General features: G+C 38.7%; 1 protein-coding gene across 1 annotated transcript in view; it reads left to right on the top strand.

The window, feature by feature from the left end:
• LOC126272342 (spatacsin) overlaps positions 1 to 26,780 on the top strand; it is a 324,204-nt gene that overhangs the window by 243,125 nt on the left and 54,299 nt on the right. Inside the window, exons 29-30 of the mRNA XM_049975137.1 lie at positions 5,175 to 5,336; positions 26,023 to 26,165. Of these exons, the coding sequence (XP_049831094.1) occupies positions 5,175 to 5,336; positions 26,023 to 26,165 (305 nt within the window). The remainder of the gene's footprint in view (positions 1 to 5,174; positions 5,337 to 26,022; positions 26,166 to 26,780) is intronic.

Genomic DNA, 26,780 nt, shown 5'->3' with positions numbered 1-26,780 from the left:
AATCTTACTTTATGACAGTGTTTTTTATTGTGCCTGTCTGTGACTCAGCATCTTCGCTGTATGGTGAGTAGCAACCATCCTTTTCAAAAGAAGATATTATTTATGTTATGCATGTTGTCAGAGCAAATGGATCTGTTCCACCTCCCTATGTTGTATCTTAACGTGTAATTGAAATTCTGCATTAGGTCATATCAAATAATTTTATTTATTTATTTTATTTTTATTTTTTATTTTGTTTTACCTGTCCAGATAGCCATATATTTTATTGTGTTGGCTTTTAGGACAGAGAGGTACACCTGCCAGGTTAAAATCTGTGCAGCAGATTTAGAACAAGGACCAGTGTGCCAGTCAGCCTGGATGTGGTTTTTATGGCAGGTTCTCACATCCCATTAGGTGAATACCAGGCTAGTAATGATGTCTCATCTCGGGTACCTACAACCCATATATTAGGAATACTGTGTCACACTTTCTTGTGAAATTTACTCTAGATGCAAATAAATGGAGTTCACTGTTCTGTCTTTGGGGAGGGAGGGGGGTTAATGACTTTTCAAGCTTTTTGATGTGTTAAGTACCAGATGTATGCTCAATAAAGAAATAAAAAGACATTGATTACCAATTAAAATGAGCCAACAAATGTTAAATATAAAATTAACCATTTCTATGTGGTGTCTGTTGTTTTGGACATGTCCGGAAGACCAGGCACCACACATAGGATTAAGACTAGGATGGCCAATGAGCTTTTGACTGTAGATGCACACTACACTCAAACTCTTACAGGTGTTGGCAAAATGCTGTGAGTAATGAGGACAATGGGCAAGGGACACTACATGAATAGTGTGTGGATAAGTTGAGAAAGGAGGTGTGCTAGGGTAGTCCATGCGATTGCGATGGCTACTGTGTCCATATGGCGTAGTGGTAAGTGCATCTGCGTAGTATGCAGGAAACCGGGGTTCAAATCCCAGTCTGACACAAATATTCAACTTTCCCCATTGATTTAAGCTGGTGCCCACTGGTAGCTAATGTCTTTAATTTCTTTTTGCCTTGATGAAGACCGAGCGAGGTGGCGCAGTGGTTAGACACTGGACTCGCATTCAGGAGGACGACGGTTCAGTCCCGCGTCCGGCCATCCTGATTTAGGTTTTCCGTGATTTCCCTAAATCGATCCAGGCAAATGCCGGGATGGTTCCCTTGAAAGGGCACGGCCGACTTCCTTCCCTAATCCGATGAGACCGATGACCTAGCTGTCTGGTCTCCTTCCCCAAACAACCCCCCCTTGATAAAGTTAACCAACATTGACAATAACAATAATATTGTTAAACATAATAATTTCAGTTAGATCATGTGGCTATTTCATAAAAACTACAATAGAAATAATGATTGTGAAAGTAGTAAGGAATGTTGAATCATTATCACTGTAAAATTAATGCCAGGCTCCTACCCAATAAAAAGCAAAGAAAATCACATAGCTTAATCAAATAGAATACAGACAGTGTTACTATAACAAAAGAATCAGTTAAAAACTATCAAAATGAAATTAAAGTGGGTGAACATGGCAACTGGTAAGAAATATCAAAAGCAATTAATAATGCTGCACAAAAAAAATTTGGCTCGATAAAAAATAAAATAAAAATATTGTGGAATTAAATCCGGAAAGCAGCCCCAACAGAGAGGTCTAAAAAGTTAGAAAAATGTAAATGCTCAAATAAAATTGAAAATTGTGATAAATTTAAATAACAAAGAAAGGGAACAGCCTGATTAATCAGATATACCAAACGACCCTTTGAAAAGATGAAACTTTTGGAAATAGATGGAATCTTCGTAAAAAATTAAAAAAGGGAACCAAACTCCACATGCCTCTTTCAAAAATGAAAATTGCAGAATTGGGTTAAGCAACACTGACAGTTTTGAAATACTAGCAAGATATTTTAATCAGCTTCTGAACTGTCCTGAACTGTGTCATGAACTGGAATCCTCAGATATTAATGAAAATTTGGAAGGTGATTTACCACCAACTTCAGAAGAAATTGAAGTAATTAAAACCCTAAAAAATAACAAAGCAAGTGGAGAAGATACAGCTAAACTTTTGAAGTGGTCCTTGCCAAAGTTAGCAAATGGGCTAAATTTACTCTATTAAGAAATCTGGAAAATAGAACAAATCCCAGAGGAATGGAAAGTTGGCTTGATACATCCATTCCACAAAAAAGGTAATAAACTGGATCTAAACAGCTACAGGGGGATCTCCTTATTGTCAGTAGCGTATAAAGTATTTTACAAGCTTTTTTTAAGCAGAATAGAAACAACGTTAGACAGTCATATAGGTCAATATCAAGGTTTTTTTTAGTAAGGGAAGGTCATTCTCAGAACAAATATTTTATCAAGTCAGTAATTCACTACAGGTTACTTAATTTAAAGGGTATTGTAGTTATCCTTGTAGATTTCAAAAAGAGTTTTGATTCTGTTGATAGAGAAACTGTAGATAAAATAATGCAAGAATTTAGCGTAAATTCTAAACTGATGAATATAATATGTGAAACACTTATAGATACAGTCTGTAAAGTAAAAAATATGGAAAAATTTCACAGCCTTTCAAAATAAAAATAGGTATATGACAAGGTAATGGATTACCCCAATTCTTTTTATTAGTGTGTTAGAGAAAACAGTGAGAATTCTGAACATAAACTTGTTGAACTCAACGTTTCACTGATAAGCTTAAAAAGAGGAAGCAAAAAGATCAAAATCAGGTGTCTTGCATTCGCAGATGATTTTGCTGTAGTTTCCAAAAATGTGGCATTTGCTGTAATACAAATATATGTCCTGGAATCAATAGCCAGCAGAGCTGGCTTAAGAATTCCTGCAGAAAAAAAAAAAAAAAACAAATTTTTAACAATCGTTGAGGATGCTCCAGAATTCTTGAAAACTGATATTGGCCAAATAAGGAAGGGGGAAAAAATCAAATATCTAGGGAGGATAATCCAAGAAAATGCTTTGGAAAAATTTGCAGTAGAGGTAATGTTGCATAAAATGGGGAGAGCATATGGTATCACCAAACACATCTAAAAAAAAAAACTGCCTATTGAAAAATGCAAAAACAAGGCATTACAACACAGTAGTTACGCCAGAATGCCTATGTGCCATCAAATTCCTGGCTTTAAACTGTAATTTAGATAAACTAGAAGTACCAGAAAGGTAAAATATAAGGAAAATTTAGGAGCACAGAACACAGCAGAAGGTTGGAAATTAGCAAGTAATGCTCAGATATACCAAAATATATTTCAAACATAAGGAAGAAAAAGAAGATTAATACTTTTTGGATATTATTTTGAGTGCAGGACAGTAAATTAACTAATAATATTTTCAAGTATTTGTAGAGGTAAGAAGTCCACAACAAGCTGGGTCAACAAAGCAAAAACAATTTAGAAAGAAACAATATAAAACCGGAAGACATAAATAACAGAGAACCCTTTCCTAAAAAGTGTTGAAAATGGAAGGCTCCCAAGACAGGGTAGCTGAAGGCTAGTTCCAAATTCACTGAAGACAGAAAGAAGAAACACAGTGATCAGATGAAAGCATGTTGTTGTTGTTGTTGTTGTTGTTGTCGTCTTCAGTCCTGAGACTGGTTTGATGCAGCTCTCCATGCTACTCTATCCTGTGCAAGCTTCTTCATCTCCCAGTACCTACTGCAACCTACTTCCTTCTGAATCTTCTTAGTGTATTCATCTCTTGGTCTCCCTCTACGATTTTTACCCTCCACGCTGCCCTCCAATGCTAAATTTGTGATCCCTTGATGCCTCAAAACATGTCCTACCAACCAATCCCTTCTTCTAGTCAAGTTGTGCCACAAACTTCTCCCCAATGCTATTCAATACCTCCTCATTAGTTACATGATCTATCCACCTTATCTTCAAAATTCTTCTGTAGCACCACATTTCGAAAGCTTCTATTCTCTTCTTGTCCAAACTAGTTATCGTCCATGTTTCACTTCCATACATGGCTACACTCCATACAAATACTTTCAGAAACGACTTCCTGACACTTAAATCTATATTTGATGTTAACAAATTTCTCTTCTTCAGAAACACTTTCCTTGCCATTGCCAGTCTACATTTTATATCCTCTCTACTTCGACCATCATCAGTTATTTTACTTCCTAAATAGCAAAACTCCTTTACTACTTCAAGTGTCTCATTTCCTAATCTAATTCCCTCATCATCACCCGACTTAATTCGACTACATTCCATTATCCTCCTTTTGCTTTTGTTGATGCTCATCTTATATCCTCCTTTCAAGACACTGTCCATTCCGTTCAACTGTTCTTCCAAGTCCTTTGCTGTCTCTGACAGAATTACAATGTTATCAGCGAACCTCAAAGTTTTTACTTCTTCTCCATGAATTTTAATACCTACTCCAAATTTTTCTTTTGTTTCCTTTACTGCTTGCTCAATATACAGATTGAATAACATCGGTGAGAGGCTACAACCCTGTCTCACTCCTTTCCCAACCACTGCTTCCCTTTCATGCCCCTTGACTCTTGTGAAAGCATACTGGAAGAAAAGACAAGAATAAAGAATGAAGAACTGATGTTGGAACGTGGTACTCAGATGGCCTGTTTGTAGTGAAATAATAATAACAGTTGTATGTTACAAAGCAATTGCAGCATTAGTGAAGTTGTAGAAAGTTTTGATATTATGAATGACTACTAGCAGAATACCATGAGCATTAGATTTTGTTTTATGTTAGTGATGGGTACATGATGTGGAGATAAGAAGTGAGAATTGTGGATACTGAGATAGAAATGTGTGATAGTAATGTTGCTGTCACAGTTGACTGTATATTGGACACTAATCTGTTCAAATACACGCATTTTGTGGCTAGACATTGTGGAAGCATTTGTAGTTCAATTGATTCATCTGATGATGTTAGTGATAAAACAATGGAATGTAACAATATCGTTTTTGTAATAACATTGGTAATAACATGCGAAACACTTGCTCACATTCTTTTCCCTCAGTTCCTCTAAATCACCCATCCCCGCACTATTTCAGCCTTTCTCCACCCTCCGAAAAATATAAATAACTGTTAGTTTTACTTACTAAATTCTGGCATCATATTCTATAATACACAGCTGTAACTCATATTTTTCCGTGAAACTGATAAAGTTTGGAAATGTCTTTCAGGTGGTAACCAAAATCCAGATATAGTTCGATTATGGGGCTATGATTTAGATGCAAATTTCCATATGATATTGGAACTTTGTGAAAATCCATCATTGTTGGGATCACAGCTGTTGGAAGTTTCGAATAGATTTGGATCTAGTCAAGGGGAAACTGCATATAAAGGTATGTTATAACTTATTGTATGTTTTGATTCTTTAGTTTCTGTAGTACTATTTCTTTACTTGGCATGGATGTCACAAACACAGGTAAATACAATGTGCGACTTACACAGATATTATTTGTACAGAAGATAGAAAAATGTCAGAGAGAGCTTACATAAGAAAGCATTACATTTACTGTCACCTGGAAACAGTTCCCAATTTCCCCATTATTAAATTAATCCTCATTACAAATATTAGATTCAAATTGTAAATTCATCTTATTTCTCATCAGTCATTAAATATATCACAAAAACTTCATTTACTCCCATTTTTAGTTAATGTAATTATTTCTGTGTGACAAAAAATTTAATGTTTTTCTATGTAAACTCTGTCATTTTTGAATCTTCTGTTATAGAACTAAGAACCTTTACAAAAAGGGTTAAATCCTTCAGAACCTGCAGTTAAAGGAAACCTATAAATAAAAATCAAGCTGAATGCTCCTTCAAATGGAATTTTAACTGATGAAAAGTTTAGGTGTATAATCCAGTTATTGTGTCAAAGGGCATCAAACTAACATTATGAAAAAAACTATTACAGGGAAAATACAGTATAAAATACAATAAATAAGAGTAATAGTAGTGATAATAATAATAACAGGTAGGAAGAGATGGAAACTGAGGGACAAAGGAAGAGAGAAATAAAAAATAGGGAACAGTGGAGACACTATAAAAGTTAATGCCTGGAATGTGGTGGACACCATCTACATGATGAATTGTAATGCCCTAATTGTGGAAATTGCTGTTGCTTACTACTGAAGAACAGCAGCAGAAATCTTAATAGCAACTATTCTTTGAGTGCATGAACTTAGTGCATGTATAGCAAGACCGATTAAAATATTCTTCCCAGTGCCCCGAGATCTGCTCCCTTCATGTTTGGCCACCATGCCTCCAATGTATTAACATTATTGGCATTATACTGCATACCTTGCACCTGTACAGAAGTTTATGTTGGGTTCACAGGAAGGTTCATCATAAAGATCATTAAGTATAAATGGCACTGCAGGCTGGGTTATGTGTAGAATGTAGACATGGCTGAACATGCATTGAGTGGCAGCTATCATGAGGTAAAATTTATCTCCAGATGTTTAGTGATTATTATGATAATCCATTTACATAGACAACTATGGTAACAGCTTCAAAAGAAATAATCAAACAAAGGAAAATCCAGGATGGAGTGTAACAATACTATGAAAAGAAAAGTTGCCACTCACCATATAATGGAGATGCTGATTCGCAGATAGGCACAATAGATGACACACACACACACACACACACACACACACACACACACACACACACAGTGTGTGTGTCGTCCATTTTTTTATGAAGGCCATGCTGGCTGAAAGCTTATCTGTGACAGTCTTCTTGTTGTGTCTATCTGCAACTCAGCATCTCTGCTATATAGTGAGTGGCAACTTTCCTTTTCATGATATTGTCAACAATAAGTAACAAATCCTCAAAGTAAAGTTAATGTAGCTTTTGAATATTTCCAGACATTCAGCTGGGAGGCCTAATCCAGAAGGTGCAATATTTTGTCAGGTCAACTTATTGCTATCATCAGACATTCCTGAAGACTGATTCATCTCTGATGGATGATGACCCTATATTGTCTTTACCACCCAACCCCAGCCTCCGTCTTGGTGCCCCTGTGCAGTTCATGGCTGGTGGTGGGAGAAGCATGGCACCTTGTGGTGGGGAAAGCATAGTGCCCTGTGACTGATCATGAACCACAGTCCTTCTGCGGTCACAGCCTTGTTCACATCAGAGTCATCATAGTGACAATATGTCTCCTCCTTCGGATGTCCTCACAGGAGCAGATGTCCATGTAGACTGCTGATGTGATTTGATCATACTGAAGGCTGGATCCCAGACCTTGCTTAACTTAAAGCTGCTGTGCTTATTTATTAGTTGAGCATGCAGTTGGATCTCCACTGCCTCTTTGAGAATCCAATCCCAGAATTCAATTGCTGCAACCCTTGTGCCATTGTAGTTCATGTCATGTCCATGGGAGATGCAGTGCTGTGCCACAGTAGACTTTGTTGGCTGTATGTTGTCTGTGTGGTGTTTATGCTCAGTGGATCTCTCCAGTACCAGCTGGATGGTCTAGCCTACATATATTTCCCCACACTGGCAAGGGATGCGGTAAATTCTCAGTTTGCAGAGTCCTAAGTCAACCTTGACTGATCGTAATAAGTTTTTTGTCTTGAATGGAGGGCAAAACACACACTTGACAGTGTGTTTTCAGAGTATCCTGCTGATCTTTGCCAATGTGTCCTGATGTATGGTATAACTGCCATCGCAACAGGTTTGTCTGCGGCCTTGGCAGGCTGCGGTTTCCATTTCTTTGGTCATAGAACATGTTTAATTGGTGGTTGTAGTAACCATTCATGCAGAACATGGCCTTTAAATGCTACAATTCAGCTGCTAAGCTGTCATGGTTTGAGATTTCATGTGCTCTGTGCACCAGCGCACTTAGAACACCATCTCACTGTGAAGGAACATGGCAGCTGGAGGCATGCAGGTACAGATCTATATGTGTCAGTTTATGGTAGACACTGTGTCCTAGTGTGCCATCTAGTCTTCGCTTGACAAGCCCATCCATAAACGGAAACCGCTTGCTTTCTTCTACCTCATGAACACGATATTCTGATGCAGCAAGTTCAGGTGCTGTGGGAAGTCTTGTAGGCTTTATCATCCATGTGACCAGATTCCAAATATATCGTTTACATGTGAAAAAAAGTAAGAGGACTTGTAGATTGCCACCTCTAGGGCTGCTTCTTCAAAAAGCTCCATAAACATATTGGCCACTACTGGTGATAGTGGGCAGCCCATCGCTACTCCGTCTGTTTGTTCATAGTAATTCCCATTGAATAGAAATTACGTTGATGTAAGTACACATTCGAACAGTTTAGTTAACACTGGTCTGAACTTTTCTCCTTTGAGTCTTGCGAGTCTCTTAGAGGTATCCTAGTAAAGAGGGTTACCACGTTGAAGTTCTCCATGAAGTCTTCTTGAAGCAATCAGAAGCTCTGGGCCTGCTGGACGAAATGCACCAAATTTTGTATGTGGTGCTGACATTTGCCCACAAAGAGGCTGAGCATCAACATAGGAGTTTTACTAATTCATGTGTTGGTGCTCCAATGTTGCTCACAATTAGACGGAGAGGCATTCATTCCTTGTGTACTTTAGGTAGTCTATCAAGACTAGGCGGCGCAGCTGCTTGTGGACGAAGTTTCTTCACTGTGTTGTTATCTGGGAGAGTGTGCTGGAGAAGCTAAATGGCCTTCTTTTTCACTCTGTTGACAGGATCATTTTCGATTCCCATGTAGGTGTCATCTTTGAATTGGTCGTACAATTTTTGCTTGTGTACGTCACGTGGAGGTAGGATCACACAATTCCCTGTATCTACTGGGAGAACAACAGTCTCAGCATCTTCTCGGAGCCACTTCAGTGCTTTACTATCATCCTAGGAAATGTTTGGCTTTGAGAGGGCCACCCTGGTAAATACATGGCATGTTCCCCATCATATTTCTTGTGCACCAACATGTAGAAATGCAAGAGTAGCCTCTTCCGCCATGCTGATGAATTGTGCTGTTGGTATTTTTGTCAGTGTTGGTGCAAAATTTAGTCCCTTTCGAAGTATGGATAAGGTAGCATCATCTATTATTTTGTCTGTACAATTAATGACAGTTCTCTGAGGTGGTTCTTGGAGTGGTTTGGTTGCAAGGCATTTGTGTTTAGCAGTTGGTCTGCAGGTGGCCGATTGTCATGCCTCATTGGTTTGGACCAGCTGACTGCATCTATCCACTCACATGAGTCAGGGGAGAGTGTTGAGGCCAGCCTTAAGTGAATTGAAAAGAGTTCTCTTGATGTATTGTTGAATCTACATTGAGTGTACTGGATCCTCTCACTTACCAGGGCTAGGCTGGCTTTTCTGGTGATCCGGTTGTTGGCAGCAGTTCTGATATGATGAACAAACTTTGCAAAAGATGGTATGATTCTGTCCTCTTTGGCATTGCAGTTGAAAGACAAGGTAAAGGTTATTCATCATATCAGAACAGCAGCCACCAACCAATCACCAGAACGCCAGCCTGGCCCTGGTTAGGGAGAGGATCCAGTACACACAATGCAGACTTGACTAAGTTGACCTCAACTCTCTCCCGTGACTCATGGGAGTGGATAGATGCAGTTAGCTGGTCTTAAGTCAACAGGGCATAGCAATTGGCTGCCTGCAGACAAACTGCTAAATACAAGTGCCTTGCAACCAAACCACCCCAAGAAGAATCTCGGAGAACTGTCATCAATTGTACAGAAAAAATAACTGACAATACTACCTTATCCATACTTGGAAAGGGACTAAATTTTGCACCAACACTGACAAAAATACCAGCAGTGCAATTCATCAGCATTGCGGAAGAGGCTGCTCTTGCACTTCCATGTGTTGCTGCAGAGGAAATATGATGTGAAACATGCTGTGTACTTACCAGAGCAGTTCTCCTGAAGCCAAACATCTCTAAGGAAGATAGGAAAGCACTAAAATGGCTCTGAGAAGATAAGGCTGTTGCCCTCCCAGCAGGTAAAGGAAATTGTGCTGTACTATTACTATGTAATATATACAAGGAAAAACGGTATGTCATATTAGACGATGACACCTACACGAGAATTGACGTTGATCCTGCCAGCAGAGGAAAAGGCAATTAGATTCTCCAGCACACCTTAGCAGATAAGAAAGTTGAGTCTTGTCAGCACCGCGTAAGAAATTTGGTGCATTTCATCCAGCAGGCCCAGAACTTGTTAATGGGCCAAGAAGACCTCATGGTTAAGTTCAACATGATAACCCTTTTTACTAGGGTACCTCTGAGAGACTCCCAACACTCACAGGAGAAACGTTCAGACCAGTGCTAACAAAACTATTCAAATCTGTGCTTAAGTCAACTTATTTTCTGTTCTGTGGGCATTATTATGGACAAACAGATGGAATAGTGATGGGCTGCCCACTATCACCAGTAGAGGCCAATATGTTTATGGAGCCTTTTACGAAGAAGCCCCGGAGTCGTCGGTCTACAAGCTCTCTTGCTTTTCTGAATATGGAGGTGGGCAACATCACCTACAATACTTTCTATAGAACCTGAACTTGTTGCACCAGAATATCAAGTAAATGATGGAGGTAGAAGAAAACAACCAGCTTCCATTTCTGGATGTGCTCATCAGATGAAGACCAGATGACACACAGTGTCTACCATAAGGGGTACATACAGATTTGTACTTACATGCTCTCATGCCCCTTCACAGCAAGAAGGTGTCCTAAGCGGACTAGTGCATGGAGCATGTGATATTTTGGATTGTGACAGATTAGCAGCTGAATTGCAGCACTTACAGGCCATCACGATAAAGGATGACAGCCAAAACAGTTGCAGTATAAAAATATATTAAAATTCTTGACCAAGGTTTCAGTACGTATAAATATATCTTCATCAAAAGTAAAAAAATTTAGTGTGTAAGAATCTTGCTAATTTATGATGTGGACTCTTTATTCTGTTAACGATGGGACGAATTGGGTGTTGACTTTTGTGTACCTTAAACTGACTACTAAGCGTAAGTGCCCTAGGGTTCATATTAATTAAAGTTTTCTTTTGAAACACTACACACTAAAATTAAAGAAGCCTTTGTTTTTGGAAACAATTATTCTGTTAAAAATAGTGCTGAGATAATAAACAAGCTAAAATCGATAGAGATCACTTCTTCCTCTCGTTTGGTTTCTTTTGACGTTGTAAGTTTATACACTAATGTTTCAGTGGATATCACTCTTAAGATTATTGAAGATAACATTCAACAACATAGAACTCTAAGTGAGCTACAGTTGTTGGAACTTATGTCACTACTGCAGATTGTACTAGATTACAATTACTTTCAGTTTAATGGCAAAATGTATGAGCAACAATTCGGCTTAGCCATGGGTTGCCCGTTAGCTGGTATCTTAGCTGACATCTTTGTGAATTCGTTAGAAGAAAATTTCTTCAAAAACTATCCTGTGTTGGGTAATATGATTCCTTTCTATGCTCGTTATGTTGATGATATACTCATAATATTTCAAGGGAGTGACTAAGATCTACAACAACTGTTTCATGTTTTCAACAGTTTTCACGAGAAAATGAAATTCACAAAAGAGATACAATGAGAGAGAACTCCATTTCCTTGACTTGAAACTTAAGTTATCTGGTAACACTATTAGCTTTGACATTTTTCGTAAAGAAACTTTTTCTGATAATATTATCCCAGTACAGTCTTGTCATCCTCAAACTCACAAAATCGCCTGCTTTCATTCTGTAGTTCATCGTGCTGTGAGCACACCTTTAGAACAGAATTGTTTAGAAAAAGAAATATCTTTATTAAAATCAATGGCTACTAACAATGGATATGACCCTAAATTAATTGACCAAATTGTTAAGAAAAAAACAGCTGTAAAATGTTCAACTTTAGGAGATACCAGGGCGAAAATAAATGAGGATAATAACTTTATTTCTATTCCATTTTTGGGGAACATTTCGTATAAGATAAGAAGAGTTTTACAGAAACAAAACGGCTACAGAGTTGCCTTTTCCATAAATAATCGCCTGAAACAAAGAGTGATTCATACTATTGGAGCACGGGAAGAACTCTGCACTAAATCCGGTGTATACAAAATTACTTGTAACAACTGCCCAAACTATTACATTGGACAGACAGGTAGACCCATTAATATAAGGTATAAAGAACACGTGTTAGGTAAAAATGGGGAAAACATACATAATTCCATGTTTGCCGAACATCTATGGCTCTTACAGCATACGCCACGTGAACTGGATGATGTAGAGTTGCTTCATGAAGCGAATAAGGGTTACAAACTGGACTTGCTCGAAGAATTAGAGATTTTCAAGCATCTGTCTCTAAAAGATGGTTTGGTTCTTAATGAACAGGTGCAGCTTAGAAACAAAAAATTTTTAAACAGTTTCGAACCCCTCCTTGCCTTAATGTAATATAGTCTGGCTGACTAGAAGTTAGTTTTCTTGCTTGTTGATGCCAGTGAAATGTGCTTTCCCTGTCTTGTTGGGATTTTACGTATTTTTGATGTTTGCTGTTTGTGATTTTCGACGTGTATGTGTGGTTAATTGACTAGTATGTTTTTATTCACAACGACAGATGGTTTCGTTTTATTATAACATTTTGGTTGTTTTCACTAGTATGTATTTCACCGCCTACGTTACACGCAAGATTCATCTGTTTGACACTAGGACACAGGTAAATTGGTTCCATATTTTCTATTTTACTTAAATGTTTTTAAATGGTCTGATATGTTTTATTTATTAAGACAGAAAGTTTGAATTAACACAACTTTTAATAATTTTGATGCGCTTATGTAGGTATTCATGGATTTTAATATGCGCAAGTGTCTGGCACATACCACAAGTGCCCTCTCTTGGCGATACCATCTGTCCTAGTGCTTTCACACTCTTTGTCTCAATAGTTCATAGGCGAAGTACTGGTGCTAAACTGTTCGCATTGACCCCGTGCCCATAGTCATAGTGTACAAGGGGAGAAGATGTCTTAATTATTGACGGCGCCTTTGGCACAATTGTTTTATTAATCTCCATTGCATATGTAATTTTAGTACGTAACTAAAAGATTTTGTGCCTGTATTACTCTGGTAATTTCACTGTTACTTAAGCTTTTGTGTTTCTCACTTCCAATGCTAAGATTTTTCTAATGAAAGTATCTTCCTGTTCAGGATTTTTTACTTGTGATGAAGGTATATTTATATGTTCCAAAACCTTGGTCAAGAATTTTAATAAATTTTTATGCTGCAACTGTTTTGGCTGTCATCCTTCATCGTGAAGAATTTCAACATTTGCTGTTGCAGCCATGTTTAAAATCTTGAAACTTACAGGCCATGTTCCACGTGAATGGTTACAGCAGCTGCCATTTAAAACATGCCCCAAAACTGAAGAAGCGGAGACTGCAGCCTGCTGAGGATGAAGACAAATCAGTTTTGATGGCAATTATACCATACATCAGGAACATATTGGCAAAGATCAGCAGAATACCATGAAAACACAATGTCAAGTGCATGTTTTGCCCTCCATCCAAGATGAAAACCTTATTGGGATCAGTCAAGGATGACTTATGACTCTGTAAACCAGGAGTTTACTGCATCCCTTGCCAGTACATAAAAATGTATGTAGGCTAGACCATTCAGCTGGTGCAGGAGAGATGCACTGAACATAAATGACACACATACAATTTACATCCTACAAAGTCAGCCGTGGCAGAGCACTGCACCTCCCATGGACATGACATGAACCATGATGGCACAAAAGTGTTTCAGTAGTTGAATAACTTCTGGAATTGTATTCGCAAAGGGGCAATGGAGATCTGACTGCATAACGAGCTAATGAGGAAGGGCAGCAGCTTCCAGTTAAGCAAGACCTGGGACCCAGCCCTGGGTATGGTCAAATCACATTGGTAGTGTACATGGAAGTCCACTCCCATCAGAAGATGTATTGTCACCATGGGGGCTGAGATCTGCATTTGGCTGTGACCGCAGATGGATCTGCCATGGGTCGCTGCGCTTCCACCCACCACTCGGCGCCGTGCTTCCATCACCACTAGCCTGGACCATGCAGAGGCACCAAGATGGAGACTGCGGGAGGCAGCTAAAGACTAAATAGAGTCAGCATCTGTCAGTGATCAATCAGACTCCAGGAATGTCTGAAGATGGCAAAAAGTCGGGCTTGCCAAAATATTGCGCCTTTTGGACAGTGCCACCCGACTGAACACCCCAGAAATATTCTAGATGTATGTACACAGAAACCTAAAATCACACATTAATCTAGATTGTTCACTTCTAATGAGTTTCCATGACAATTAGCAAGCTGAAAATCATACCAAAATTAACAATGCAAGGCCTGTTGACAATACTATAGTGATGTTTAGTTTAATTAGAGTATCAGTTTCTTTCCACCACCAGTAATGTAGGGTGACAATGCTGTCCTTTTTTTTTTTTTCCTCAACATATCTGAAAAGCAAACATTCTTCTTGATGGAGAACCTGGAAAGAATGCCAGTGAGCAGCAGCACAGAAAAGAAGTAAATATAAACATGAATTCACTATCTGTCCATAGACGATAGCCAAAAAATCAAACTTTTCATTGAAAAGTAATTAAGTATGGAATAACTGAGGAAAAATATCTCACCATTACCACTGTACTTTATTTATTTATTTATTTACTATTTTCTTTTTATTTGTTGTGTAGATACAAGAACAAACTAATGCTGCACATAAATTGGTATATGTAAATGAAACACACAATACTTTCTTAGTTACTAGGTTGCTCTCACCAGTCCACATCCTCCATCTTCTTCAGTTCATGCCGTGGGTTTTTCTCCAGCTAGTTGTATCGTATTCATATCTTCTCTGATCCCATCAGTCCATTTCAGTTAGTCTTCAGCTTGGTCTGTTCTTCTGGCGTCTTTTTCCACCAGCTGCCTGGTGATCTGGCCTTCATGAGGCATTACTTGCCCATACCACTTTAGTCTCCTCCCCTTAATCACTGCCACAGTGCCCATCGATTTGTACAACTACTGCAGTTCATAGTTTTTCCTTTTTTCCAGTCATCTCTATCCCTCATAAGTCCAAAAATCAGTCTTAGAACAGCATTCTCAAATCTCATGAGTTTTCTTTCTCATTTATGGGTTAGAGATCATATGTCTGCTCCATATAGACCTACATGTTGTGTTACAGTTCTGTAGATCCTAACTTTCATGGATCTTGATAGAACCTGAGGCTTGAGTAGCGTTTTGAGTGCAAACCTTAATCTTATTGCCCTATTTTCTGCTCGAATTCTTGTTGTTATTTTCTGCTCTATTTCCTTCTTTCATTGAGTTCTGCACTCAGAGATTTGAACTCTTTTTTTTACATTTGAACGATTTTACCATCAACATGAAAAGATCTGTCATCTCACTGTGAGGTATCTGGTCTTATTTATATTTCCTTCATGTCTGCTCTCATTGCCTTTTCCATTAGCACTATTACCATCTGAATCAGTTCTTCCACATTGAGGAGGGTGTTGATTCTTCTACCCAGCTTCTCTTTTCACAGTGCTAGTTCTAGTACAAGATTAAACAAAAGGGGAAGGAGGCGATGTCCCTGCCGCACTGCAGTCTTCAGCTTGAATTTCTCCAACATCTTTCCATTCAGTTTCACCGTGCATGTTGTTTTTGTATATATGCGTGTGTTAGTTTAATTAGTTTTCTGGAAACTTGCACCCTTTTCAATTATTATCATATTGCTTGCCTGTCAACACTATCATCTGCTTTTTGGAAGTACATAAAAAGACAGTGTACGTCTCTGTGAAATTTCCAGCTATTTGATAACACTTATCTTATTATACACGCTTTCTCTGTGGTTGATTTTCCCTTTCTAAACCCTGCTTGCTGGAATAAAAGTACCTCCTTGATGTATGGTGTTAGCTGCTTCAGCAACAGTATGTTCAGGATCATATGAACTGCATGCAGTAAGGTAAGTTCTCTGTAGTGGATGCATTTAATTGGGTCTCCTTTCTTTTATTATTGAGTAGATAACAGACTGCTTCCATCCTGCTGGGATCCTTTCTCTCATACAAGTTAAACAGATAATGTGGTACATACTCTGTTGTATGATATATCTTCCATCTTTCAGCATTTCTGTTAGTATACCATCTATTTGTGGTGTCTTTCCTTTCTTCATAATTTTTATGATTTCTCCTACCTCTTCCATGCTTGGCAATTCATGCTTCCATGTTGATGCAGTCACACTATTTTTTCTGCACAATTCTTCTAATTCTTATTCTTTTGCTGTCACAGCATTGTTGATGGTTTTGTCCACATTCAGGAGATTTTCAAAATAGATTTTCCATTCTTCTATAGCTTTCATTTAATCTAACAATGGAAAATCCACAATGGAATGTAATGACCAACTAGCTGTCTGTCGCATGAATGGCCACCGACAAACTGTGTCCAAAAAACAAGTGGACCATCCTGTTGCTTAACATGCTGCCAATCATGATATACCGCATCTCAGTGACTGCTTTACGGCCTCTGCCTTATGGATCCTTCCCACCATCACCAGCTTTTCTGAATTGCACAGGTGGGAACTTTCCGTGCAATACATCCTACATTCCCGTAACCCTCCTGGTCTCAACCTTTGCTAGTCACTGTCCTCATCCATCCAGCTCCCCCCCCCCCCCCCCCCCTCTCCATTGCCATTCCAGTATTTCACCACCACACCCAGTCATTTAATTTCTTTTTATTTCTCTCCTTTCCACTACTTCCTCCCCGTACCCACCTTCTCTCCTGCCCTCTGTCTAAACTGGAGCACTTCACTGTCTGCCACCTACACAATACTATCCCTCCCCGCCCCAGCCTCCTCCTTACCCCCACCCAGTTGCCACTCCCATCATGCACTGGTGCTGCTGCTCGCAGTGTGGTTTCAGTTATCTGAGACTGCAGACGTGTGTGCAAGTTACGTTTGTGTGTGTGTGTGTGTGTGTGTGTGTGTGTGTGTGTGTGTGTGTGTGTGTCTCTATTGCTGACAAAGACCTTAATGGCTGAAAGTTGTAATTGTGTGAATCTTTTTGTTGTGCCTATCGCGACTCAGCTTCTCCACTATGTGGTGAGTAGCAACTTCCCTTCTCTAATATTGTTTCATTTAATCTGTATCATTTGCTCCAATTGGCCTTCGGTTATGTCAATCCTTGCATTCTATCCTTTCTTAAAGAATATGATCATCCTACAAAAGTCTCTTGTATTTTTCTGCCGTTCAATCCTTTTCTGCCAGTGTTATCTTGCTGTCTATATACTCTTGCTTTTGCCTTTGGAGAACGTCTTTTGGTTCTCTAGCTGTTTCCATGTGTTCCTACCTTGTTCTTTCATGTTGTTGCTTCATCACATAATATTTTAACATAATTTCAACTACGTTAGTGTAACTAAGTGTTTGTCATGTTTCAGGAGAAAATCTACATATAAAAAATAATACATAAAAATAATTTTAGAAATATTCATATTACCGTTTTACCAGCCATTGACCTTCTTCTGTGCGAATGCACACATTTTGCCCGAGCTCTTATGGGAATCATCACATTAGTTGGTGCAACTAATGAGTGAATGGGCAAATATCCTTCAGGAACATTATGAATGTATTGTGGACAGTTGGGAATGTGGGTCTCACAGGAAGCGTGCAAGGGATAAGTCCCTGCAGTCACACTATCCCCTATGTTCACAGTGACTCAGATGAATAGAGCGTCTGCCATGTAAGCAGGAAATCCCGGTTTGGAGTCCCGGTCAGGGCACACATTTTCAGCTGTCCCCATTTAGTTATATCAACAACACCTGCTGGCAGCTGAGGGTTTCGAGTAAGAATAAAAGGAGCTTTGTGAACAGTAAATAGGAATAAAGTTAAGGGTAGTGTCAATTTATTCAACTAAATATCAGGGGAATCAAAAATTAACTAGACGAGCTGGTAGTGTGTTTAGATGATGTCTAAAATAAGAATGAGATTGATGTACTTTGTCTGAACACCGTTTAACTGTTGGGATGGAAAGTGTCAGTATAAATGGGTATAATTTAACATCTTGAATTTAGTATCATACGCTCCTGGAAATGGAAAAAAGAACACATTGACACCGATGTGTCAGACCCACCATACTTGCTCCGGACACTGCGAGAGGGCTGTACAAGCAATGATCACACGCACGGCACAGTGGACACACCAGGAACCGCGGTGTTGGCCGTCGAATGGCGCTAGCTGCGCAGCATTTGTGCACCGCTGCCGTCAGTGTCAGCCAGTTTGCCGTGGCATACGGAACTCCATCGCAGTCTTTAACATTGTTAGCATGCCGCGACAGCGTGGACGTGAACCGTATGTGCAGTTGACGGACTTTGAGCGAGGGCGTATAGTGGGCATGCGGGAGGCCGGGTGGACGTACCGCCGAATTGCGCAACACGTGGGGCGTGAGGTCTCCTCAGTACATCGATGTTGTCGCCAGTGGTCAGCGGAAGGTGCACGTGCCCGTCGACCTGGGACCGGACCACAGCGATGCATGGATGCACGCCATGACTGTAGGATCCTACGCAGTGCCGTAGGGGACTGCACCGCCACTTCCCAGGAAATTAGGGACACTGTTGCTCCTGGGGTATCGGCGAGGACCATTCGCAACCATCTCCATGAAGCTGGGCTATGGTCCCGAACACCGTTAAGCCGTCTTCCGCTCACGCCCCAACATCGTGCAGCCCGCCTCCAGTGGTGTCGCGACAGGCGTGAATGGAGGGACGAATGGAGACGTGTCGTCTTCAGCGATGAGAGTCGCTTCTGCCTTGGTGCCAATGATGGTCGTATGTGTGTTTGGCGCCGTGCAGGTGAGCGCCAAAATCAGGACTGCATACGATCGAGGCACACAGGGCCAACACCCGGCATCATGGTGTGGGGAGCGATCTCCTACACTGGCTGTACACCTCTGGTGATCGTCGAGGGGACACTGAATAGTGCACGGTACATCCAAACCCATCGGCAAGACCGGCAAGGGAAGTTGCTGTTCCTACAGGACAATGCACGTCCGCATGTATCCCGTGCCACCCAACGTGCTCTAGAAGGTGTAAGTCAACTACCCTGGCCAGCAAGATCTCTGGATCTGTCCCCCATTGAGCATGTTTGGGACTGGATGAAGCGTCGTCTCACGCGGTCTGCACGTCCAGCACGAACGCTGGTCCAACTGAGGCGCCAGGTGGAAATGGCATGGCAAGCCGTTCCACAGGACTACATCCAGCATCTCTACGATCGTCTCCATGCTAGAATAGCAGCCTGCATTGCTGCGAAAGGTGGATATACACTGTACTAGTGCCGACATTGTGCATGCTCTGTTGCCTGTGTCTATGTGCCTGTGGTTCTGTCAGTGTGATCATGTGATGTATCTGACCCCAGGAATGTGTCAATAAAGTTTCCTCTTCCTGGGACAATGAATTCATGGTGTTCTTATTTCAATTTCCAGGAGTGTACATTTGCAGATGTAGCACGGTTGAAGGAGGAACAGCCATTTACGCAAAACAAGGGTATAAATACAAAACAGTAGAAGTAAGCAAATTTTTTGTCAATCAGCACTTTGAAGTTCATTACTGCTAGATAATGTAGTGTTTATATTAGCAACAGTGTACAGGCCCCATTAGGAGATTGGGAGCTATTCATAAAAAAGTTTGACTCCCTGTTATGCTGGCTGTCAGAAAAAAGAAGTAGTTATTAATCTGTGGTGATTTCATTGTAAACTGTCTAAGCAATTCTGATAGGAAAAGTGAACTAGAAGCATTATTAATGACATATAACTTGGAATGAGTGACCAATTTCCCTAAATGTATAGATCAAGACAGTAGCACTTTAATAGATAATGTATTTGTACAGCAAGAGGATGTAAAAGTAACAGGTGCTTTTCCTGTAATAAATGGATTATCAGACCATGATGCACAATTCATTAACTTACAAAACCTAGCAGGGTGTACAGTTCAGAAACTATTAAGTAAAAGTGTAAGGTTGCTCAACCCAGTATCTATAGAGCACGTCAGAGAAAGTTTAAGACATGTTAATTGGGGAGATGTACATAATGAGCCAAATGCTAATGATAAATGTAACATATTTCTTGATGAATTTGTATCCCTCTTTGAACTTCAATGCCCAAAAAAATTGCTAAATTTAACACTAAACACTTTTCAAAGAAATCTTGGGTTACTACAGGTATGAAAGTGTCTTCAGAATGAAAGAGAAAACTGTATGAGATAGCAAGAATTAGTAAAGACCCAGAAATAATTTGACACTGTAAGAATTATTGTAACATACTGAGAAAAGTTGTCAGAAAATCAGGAGTATATTCAAGATGAAATTAACAACTCAAGCAATGAAATCAAATCAGTATGGAATGTTGTTAGAAAGGAGACTGGAAAAGTAACAACTGGAGTAGTTAGTATTACTATTATAGAGAATGAGACCATCTTAATCAACAGTACACAAGTAGCTAATGTATATAACAAATATTTCTGAAGTGTAAGTGAAAAAACTGGTGAGAATAGTTCAAAAGAAAAAGCCAAGCAGTACATGGAAGAGTTAGTTTTTGAGAAATCCTTGTCAAATTAATTTTCACCTAGCAACATCTTTTGAAATAAGGAAAATCATTAAATCTTTGAAAAATAAATGTTATCTTGGAACAGATGACATTTCTAACAAGATATTAAAACAATTTGGTGCAGCTACAGCAGATGTTCCGAGTCACATATGTACTGCATCAGTAACTGAAAGTATTTTCCCAGACAGGTTAAAATATGCCATTGTGAAGCCTCTCTACAAGAAAGGAGACACTACAGGTGTCAATAAATATTAACTGGCCAATATCGTTGCTTACCCGTACTGCATTTTCAAAAAATCTTTGAGAAAATGATGTAATCAAGAGCGGTTAGCCAACTCAACAGTCACAGTTTAGATTTCAAAAATGCTGTTCCACTGAGACAGCAGTATATAATTTCACTGCCCACATAATAATAAATAGTAAAATAGTAATAGTATATATATATAAGGTCCCATACTCCGAGGAGCATAGGGGATGGTGCGGGAGACCCACACAGCTGTACTAGGCAAGGTCCTTGCCTTCCTCTGGCCGTAATAGGTATGAATGACAACGATGATGATCATGATGATGATGATGATGAAGACAACACAACACCCCGTCATCTGGAAGCAGGAAAAATCCCTGACCCTGCCGGGAATCGGATCCAGGACCCCGTGCGTGGGTACTGAGAACACTACCACAAGACAAGTTGCGGACTAGTAATAGTGAAATGCCACTGGTAGGAATTTTCTGTAACTTATCCAAAGCATTTTATTGTATTAAAAAATGACTCTGAGCAAGCACTATGGGACTTAACGTCTGTGGTCATCAGTCCCCTCGAACTTAGAACTACTTAAACCTAACTAACCCAAGGACATCACACATATCCATGCCCGAGGCAGAACTCAAACCTGCGACCATAGCGATCACGCATTTCCAGACTCAAGCGCCTAGAACTGCACGGCCACACTGGCCGGCTTTTATTGTATGAACCATGACATTCTGTTACATAAATTACAATTCCGTGGTATAAATGGAACAGCATATGAGCAGTGTAAGACATATCTGCAGAACAGTAAGCAAAATGTTGCTTTATATGGTTCAAGTAATTTATGGAAGTTTCCCACTTCTTCTAACTGGGGTGAAATTACATTAGGTGTTCCACAGGATTTGATCATGGGTCCCCTTCTGTTCTTGACTTATGTGAATGACCTCCCTTCTTATCTGAAACTAGAAGATAAACTGAAACTTTTTGGTGATGATACAAGCATCATTATTAATTCAGTAAAAGAAACCCCAGTAGAGAATGAAACAAAGAATGTCTTTGGAAAAGTTATTGATTGGTTTTCTGTGAATGGGATTGCTCTTAACTTTGAAAAAACACAGTGCATCCAATTTTCTACTACAAGGGGAAACAGTTCCTTCATTAAATATAATACATTAACAGAAGTCAGTAGCCAGGGTAGATCATACAAAGTTTTTTGGTGTACATATAGATGAGAATCTTAATTGGAAAACTCATATTTGGATCTCCTAAAGTGACTAGGTTCAGCAACTTTTGCAATCAGAGTAATTGTCAATTTTGAGGATACAGAAGTCAGTAAGCTAACCTACTTTTCATACTTTCACTCTCTGATATAATACGGAATAATATTTTGGGGTAAATCAACACTTAGGCAAAAAGTATACACTGCTCAAAAGAAAGTGGTTAGAATAATGCGTAGGAATCATCTGTTTAAAAGGTTAGGAATTCCTACAACAACCTCGCAGTATATTTACTCAGTAATGAAATTTATCTCAACAACATAGTCCAGTTTAAAAACAACGGTGATGTTCATGATTATAATACCAGAAGAAAGAAAGACTTGCACTATCCTCTACTTAACCTATCTTTGGCACAGGAAGGGGTAAAATTTGCTGCTGTAAAACTTCTCTACAAGTTACCAGATGAAATAAAATGTCTGAAAGACAGCAGTAATAGTATTAAAAAAATTGAAATTATATCTCCTCGACTACTCCTTTTATACCACAGAAGAATTCTTGACTAGGAATAAATAAATCTATAGGTATAATATATGCATTTTGTGCCATTTAAGGGACTGTGGTAGATAATTAACATTTTGAGCATTTTTACGTTGTAATGGTCATCATGAGATTGATCAATGGAACACATAACTAACTACCTAACTACTTAGAATTTTCTGAAGGTAAGTACATTTTTGCTTTGGAGGTATTTAGTTCCTTTATTTTCTATGACCTACATGATTTTTCGTCCTTATTAATAGTTAACTAATTTCCTTTATTTTTATGATTAGCAGATAGCATTTATCAATTTTACTGAATATTTCAATGCCTAAAGTATTAATGGGGGCTGGTTATAAAACTTTGGATATTGGCTTGAAAAAATAAATGTACTTAACATAATTATTTTTTTGGTTTGTTACAACTACTCTGTTATTTGTTTAATGTATTTGAGGTTGGGTCTTTCTCTGCAATGTCTGTGCTTCTACAACTCCTTCAATTATTATTGTCAAAAGACAGCTGAGCCCTTTTTCTTTTTAGGTGCTTCATGAAGCATCTTTTCTTTCTTGCTCTAATGAAAATTTTCTTGTTTGCGATAGCACCATGTTTCGAATGCAGTTTCCCTCCTCTCTTGCTATTTTTCTTCTTATTAATAGCATTCTTGGCCCAGACAATTCTGCATACTATCTTCTTGTAGGTTCTTCCATCACTCGTGATTTTACGCCCCAGGTAATTAAACTCATTCACTTACTCAGTTGTTTCATTTTTCAACTTTGTCACTGTCTTGCTTTCTTTGTTTCTACTGCAGATTAGAACTTTTGTTTTATGCATGTTCATTTACATATGGAATTCCTCCACCATTATTCTATCCATTGTGTTTGGGATTTTTTTGCAAGTCTCCTTCACTTTCTGCTATACCAACAACAATTTTCAGTATGTCTACCTTATCTCAATGAATTGTTACTCCATGTTTACTTCTTTTCTCACCCTGTCGATTGTCTTTTGCGTGTTCAGTGTAAGTAAGAAACAACATTTGCATACCCTATTTTGAATGCTAGCTGATTCTTCTTTATCACCACAATAAACTATTCTGATTTGATGTATGTAGGTTTTATGTATATGTCTGCTCTCTCTAAAGGTGATTCCTGATTGGCGAATGATACTGAATAATACATTCCAGTTGGCATTGTCAAATGCTTTTTCAAGGTCTACAAATGCTATGAATGTACTCTTGCCCTTCTTCAGCTGTTTCTCTATCACTTACCTCAGAGCCAATATTGCTTCCCTTGTTCCCATTCCTTTGGTAAAACCATACTGGTTTTCAGATAATTGTCCCTGTGTTTATTTTTCAATTCTTCTAGAATGATTTGGTGACTTTTTGTGATCTGGATGGACCTGAATAGTATACAAGTTCTCTGCTACTGCCAAAAGTGAATTATTGGACAGTACTCTACTTTATCGGTAAGCTGGACAGTTTAGTTTTCGCTCCTCTTGTGATGTACTATGGTATTGTGCAATGGGGATTTTAGTGTGTAATAGGACTGGAGACATGTAGCAACAAACAAGCAAACAGTTATGTATGTAATAAATTTTGAGATGATAATTAAAAGTTTATTACTAGGCGTAGAACATATGACATTAATTTCACTACCTGTAAAAGTTGCAAGTGAGCAAATATAAGTTATAAGAGCTAAATTTCTGCATTTTGTACAACCGGACTATGGTATCGTTTGATTTCACTATATCTGTCTTTTCTTTCACTTACTTTACTTTATGTTAGTTTCTGCATATCTTTCAGTCTGCAATTGTGTCTGAATTCCTACAATATCTTATAGATGTTATAATTACAGTTTTACCTGAGGCATTTAAGTCTCATCTCTATTTTCGATAATGATGGAAGCAGAAGAAGTGAATTAAAATTTGTGCCACACCTTTTCTGCTTCCATCATTATCGCAGATAAAGATGAGACTTAAATGTCTCAGGGAAAGCTTTAATTATAAGATCAGGACTTTCCCATTATGTCCAACACTGGGGTGCTATTACAATGGTGGAGAGCCCTGCCAGTAGTGACAATGTAGAGGGAAAATAAGCTGAAGATCTTAATTGAAATTTGTTGTACGGAGGGCATCACTGTGGGAAGTTTGTGCAGCAATGTTGACCATATTGCTGTGGTGGTGTAATAGTTAGCATTTCTGCCTAGTAAGCATGAACACCTGGGTTTGAGTCCCAGCCACGGCACAAATTTTGATTCGCTTCTTCTGCTTCCATCATTGTCCTGCAATATCATTGAAACAGTATTATAAAAATGATATTTGCTACTCACCATCTAGTAGAGATGAGGAGTCACAGACAGGCACAATATAAAGAATGTAACTATCCTTTTGATAGTACTGTCATTATTCCATCCTGGATTTTCCCCTACAATATCATTTGTTTTCTGGCAACAGAATCTAAAAAAATTGTTTGGAAAAGTATAAACTTGAATGATTTATTCTGTTTGGAAGAAGCATATTCAAATATTGTATTTTTGTGTTAGTGAAGGAATAAGCATCCTATGTTCAACATTAAAAAATGACCCGCATGGATAGCCAAGTGTGTTAATATGCCACTTCCAGGATTTGGGGAGGCATACTGGTCCCAGATTGAATCTGTTAACTGCAGTTTAATTACAAGGGTCCATGTGCCAGGCAGCCAGCCTGGATATGGTTTTTAGGCAGTTTGCCACATCCAGCTTGGTAAATACTAGGATGGTTGCTATATTTTGCCTCAGATACATGATGCACAAACATTTAGAAAATAGTCTCATACTTGACCATGAGCTGACTTCAGACACGTACAGATGGGGTACACGAAATTCTGTCCCTGCTGTGAGGGCTGGCACCAGGAAAGGTATCTGTGCTGAACCTGTAGTTGAATGGGGCTGGGGCAAGGCAAGGATGAAGAAGTAGTTTAATATTAATAATGTGATTAACATTTGAATATCCTGAGGGATGTGAAAGCTTTAACTTTTAGTTAGTTACAACATAACACAAAATCAACAATGAGGCCTACTTTATTTGATAGTAGTGACTAAAGGGTCAGACAAAGACACATTAATACAATCATACCAGCTTACACAGCTAGTATTTACAAAATCATGTAAAAAAAGAATCAAGATGACAAATCCAAAATTTCAGCTTGGCTACTCCTACTGCATCATATCGTTTGTAAATTATGTTTGTCACACATTAACAGGTGCTATTCTCTCAGCAGAATTATACATAAATCACAAATATTTCTTAAATGATTAAAATAATGACCAGACTTTTTCAAAACAACTTCTCAGCAATTTCCTTCAATCACAAAGCAGAAAATTTTTTACCAGTGAACATAGTCTGACATGAATAAAATTGCTATTAATTTAATAGTTGAAGTTGTGAAGCAACTTTATTGTAATACTTTTGTCTAAATATTTTTATACATATTTCTGCAGTGCACAAAGTCATCATTGAGTTAGTGATTCGAGCGCATGATTGTTTTACCGCTGCTTGTGATATGGAAGGAATAGCGTCTGTGCTCAGAAAGTCTCGTATACTTACAACAAGTCTGTTGAAGAAGGAAGAATGGGGACTGATGGTAAGAATTTATTATGATAAAATTTGTGTAATCCAAATAGAATACAGTATTAGTCATTTTACTATAATATAGTTTTTTTCCAGATTACTCCTTCACAGTGTTGTTATTTTGTAAGGAAAAATTGTTCGCTTCTCACTAGAAAGAATAAACATCAGAATATGAATATGAAAGGATTTAAAGACTTCTGACCTAATTAAATACCAGTAGGAATATCAGTTTATATAATGTATTCTTGTTACAAGTCAACACAGTTCTGGCATTTATTCATCCACAGCTTAAACCCTAAGATTAAAAATTATTTGTTTTTGTTCTGAAATCAGATCCACAGTGTGTCTTACATCGTGAATAGCCCCATAATAATACTTTTACACTCCATTCATAACTTAATAGGGCCAAATCTGGAGAATCTGTAGCAATATAGTAAATTGACAATCAATTGGCAGAGATCTACTTGAATTGAGGATGCCCTACATACCAAATCTTGTGTCACACATCTTTATGGTGTGTGTGTGTGGGGGGGGGGCCTCTCTCTGAATCCGTGACATTCAATAAGCCACAAGAGCCCTCTTGGGCCATGGCAAATAGTAGGTACTAGTTTGACGATCCCAGATTTCC

This window comes from Schistocerca gregaria, chromosome 5 (genome assembly GCF_023897955.1).
Source record: "Schistocerca gregaria isolate iqSchGreg1 chromosome 5, iqSchGreg1.2, whole genome shotgun sequence".
In the NCBI taxonomy this organism is placed as follows: Eukaryota; Metazoa; Arthropoda; class Insecta; order Orthoptera; family Acrididae; genus Schistocerca; species Schistocerca gregaria.
The sequence above is the reverse complement of the archived record's forward strand: the minus strand, read 5'-3'. Positions and strand labels throughout refer to the sequence as shown.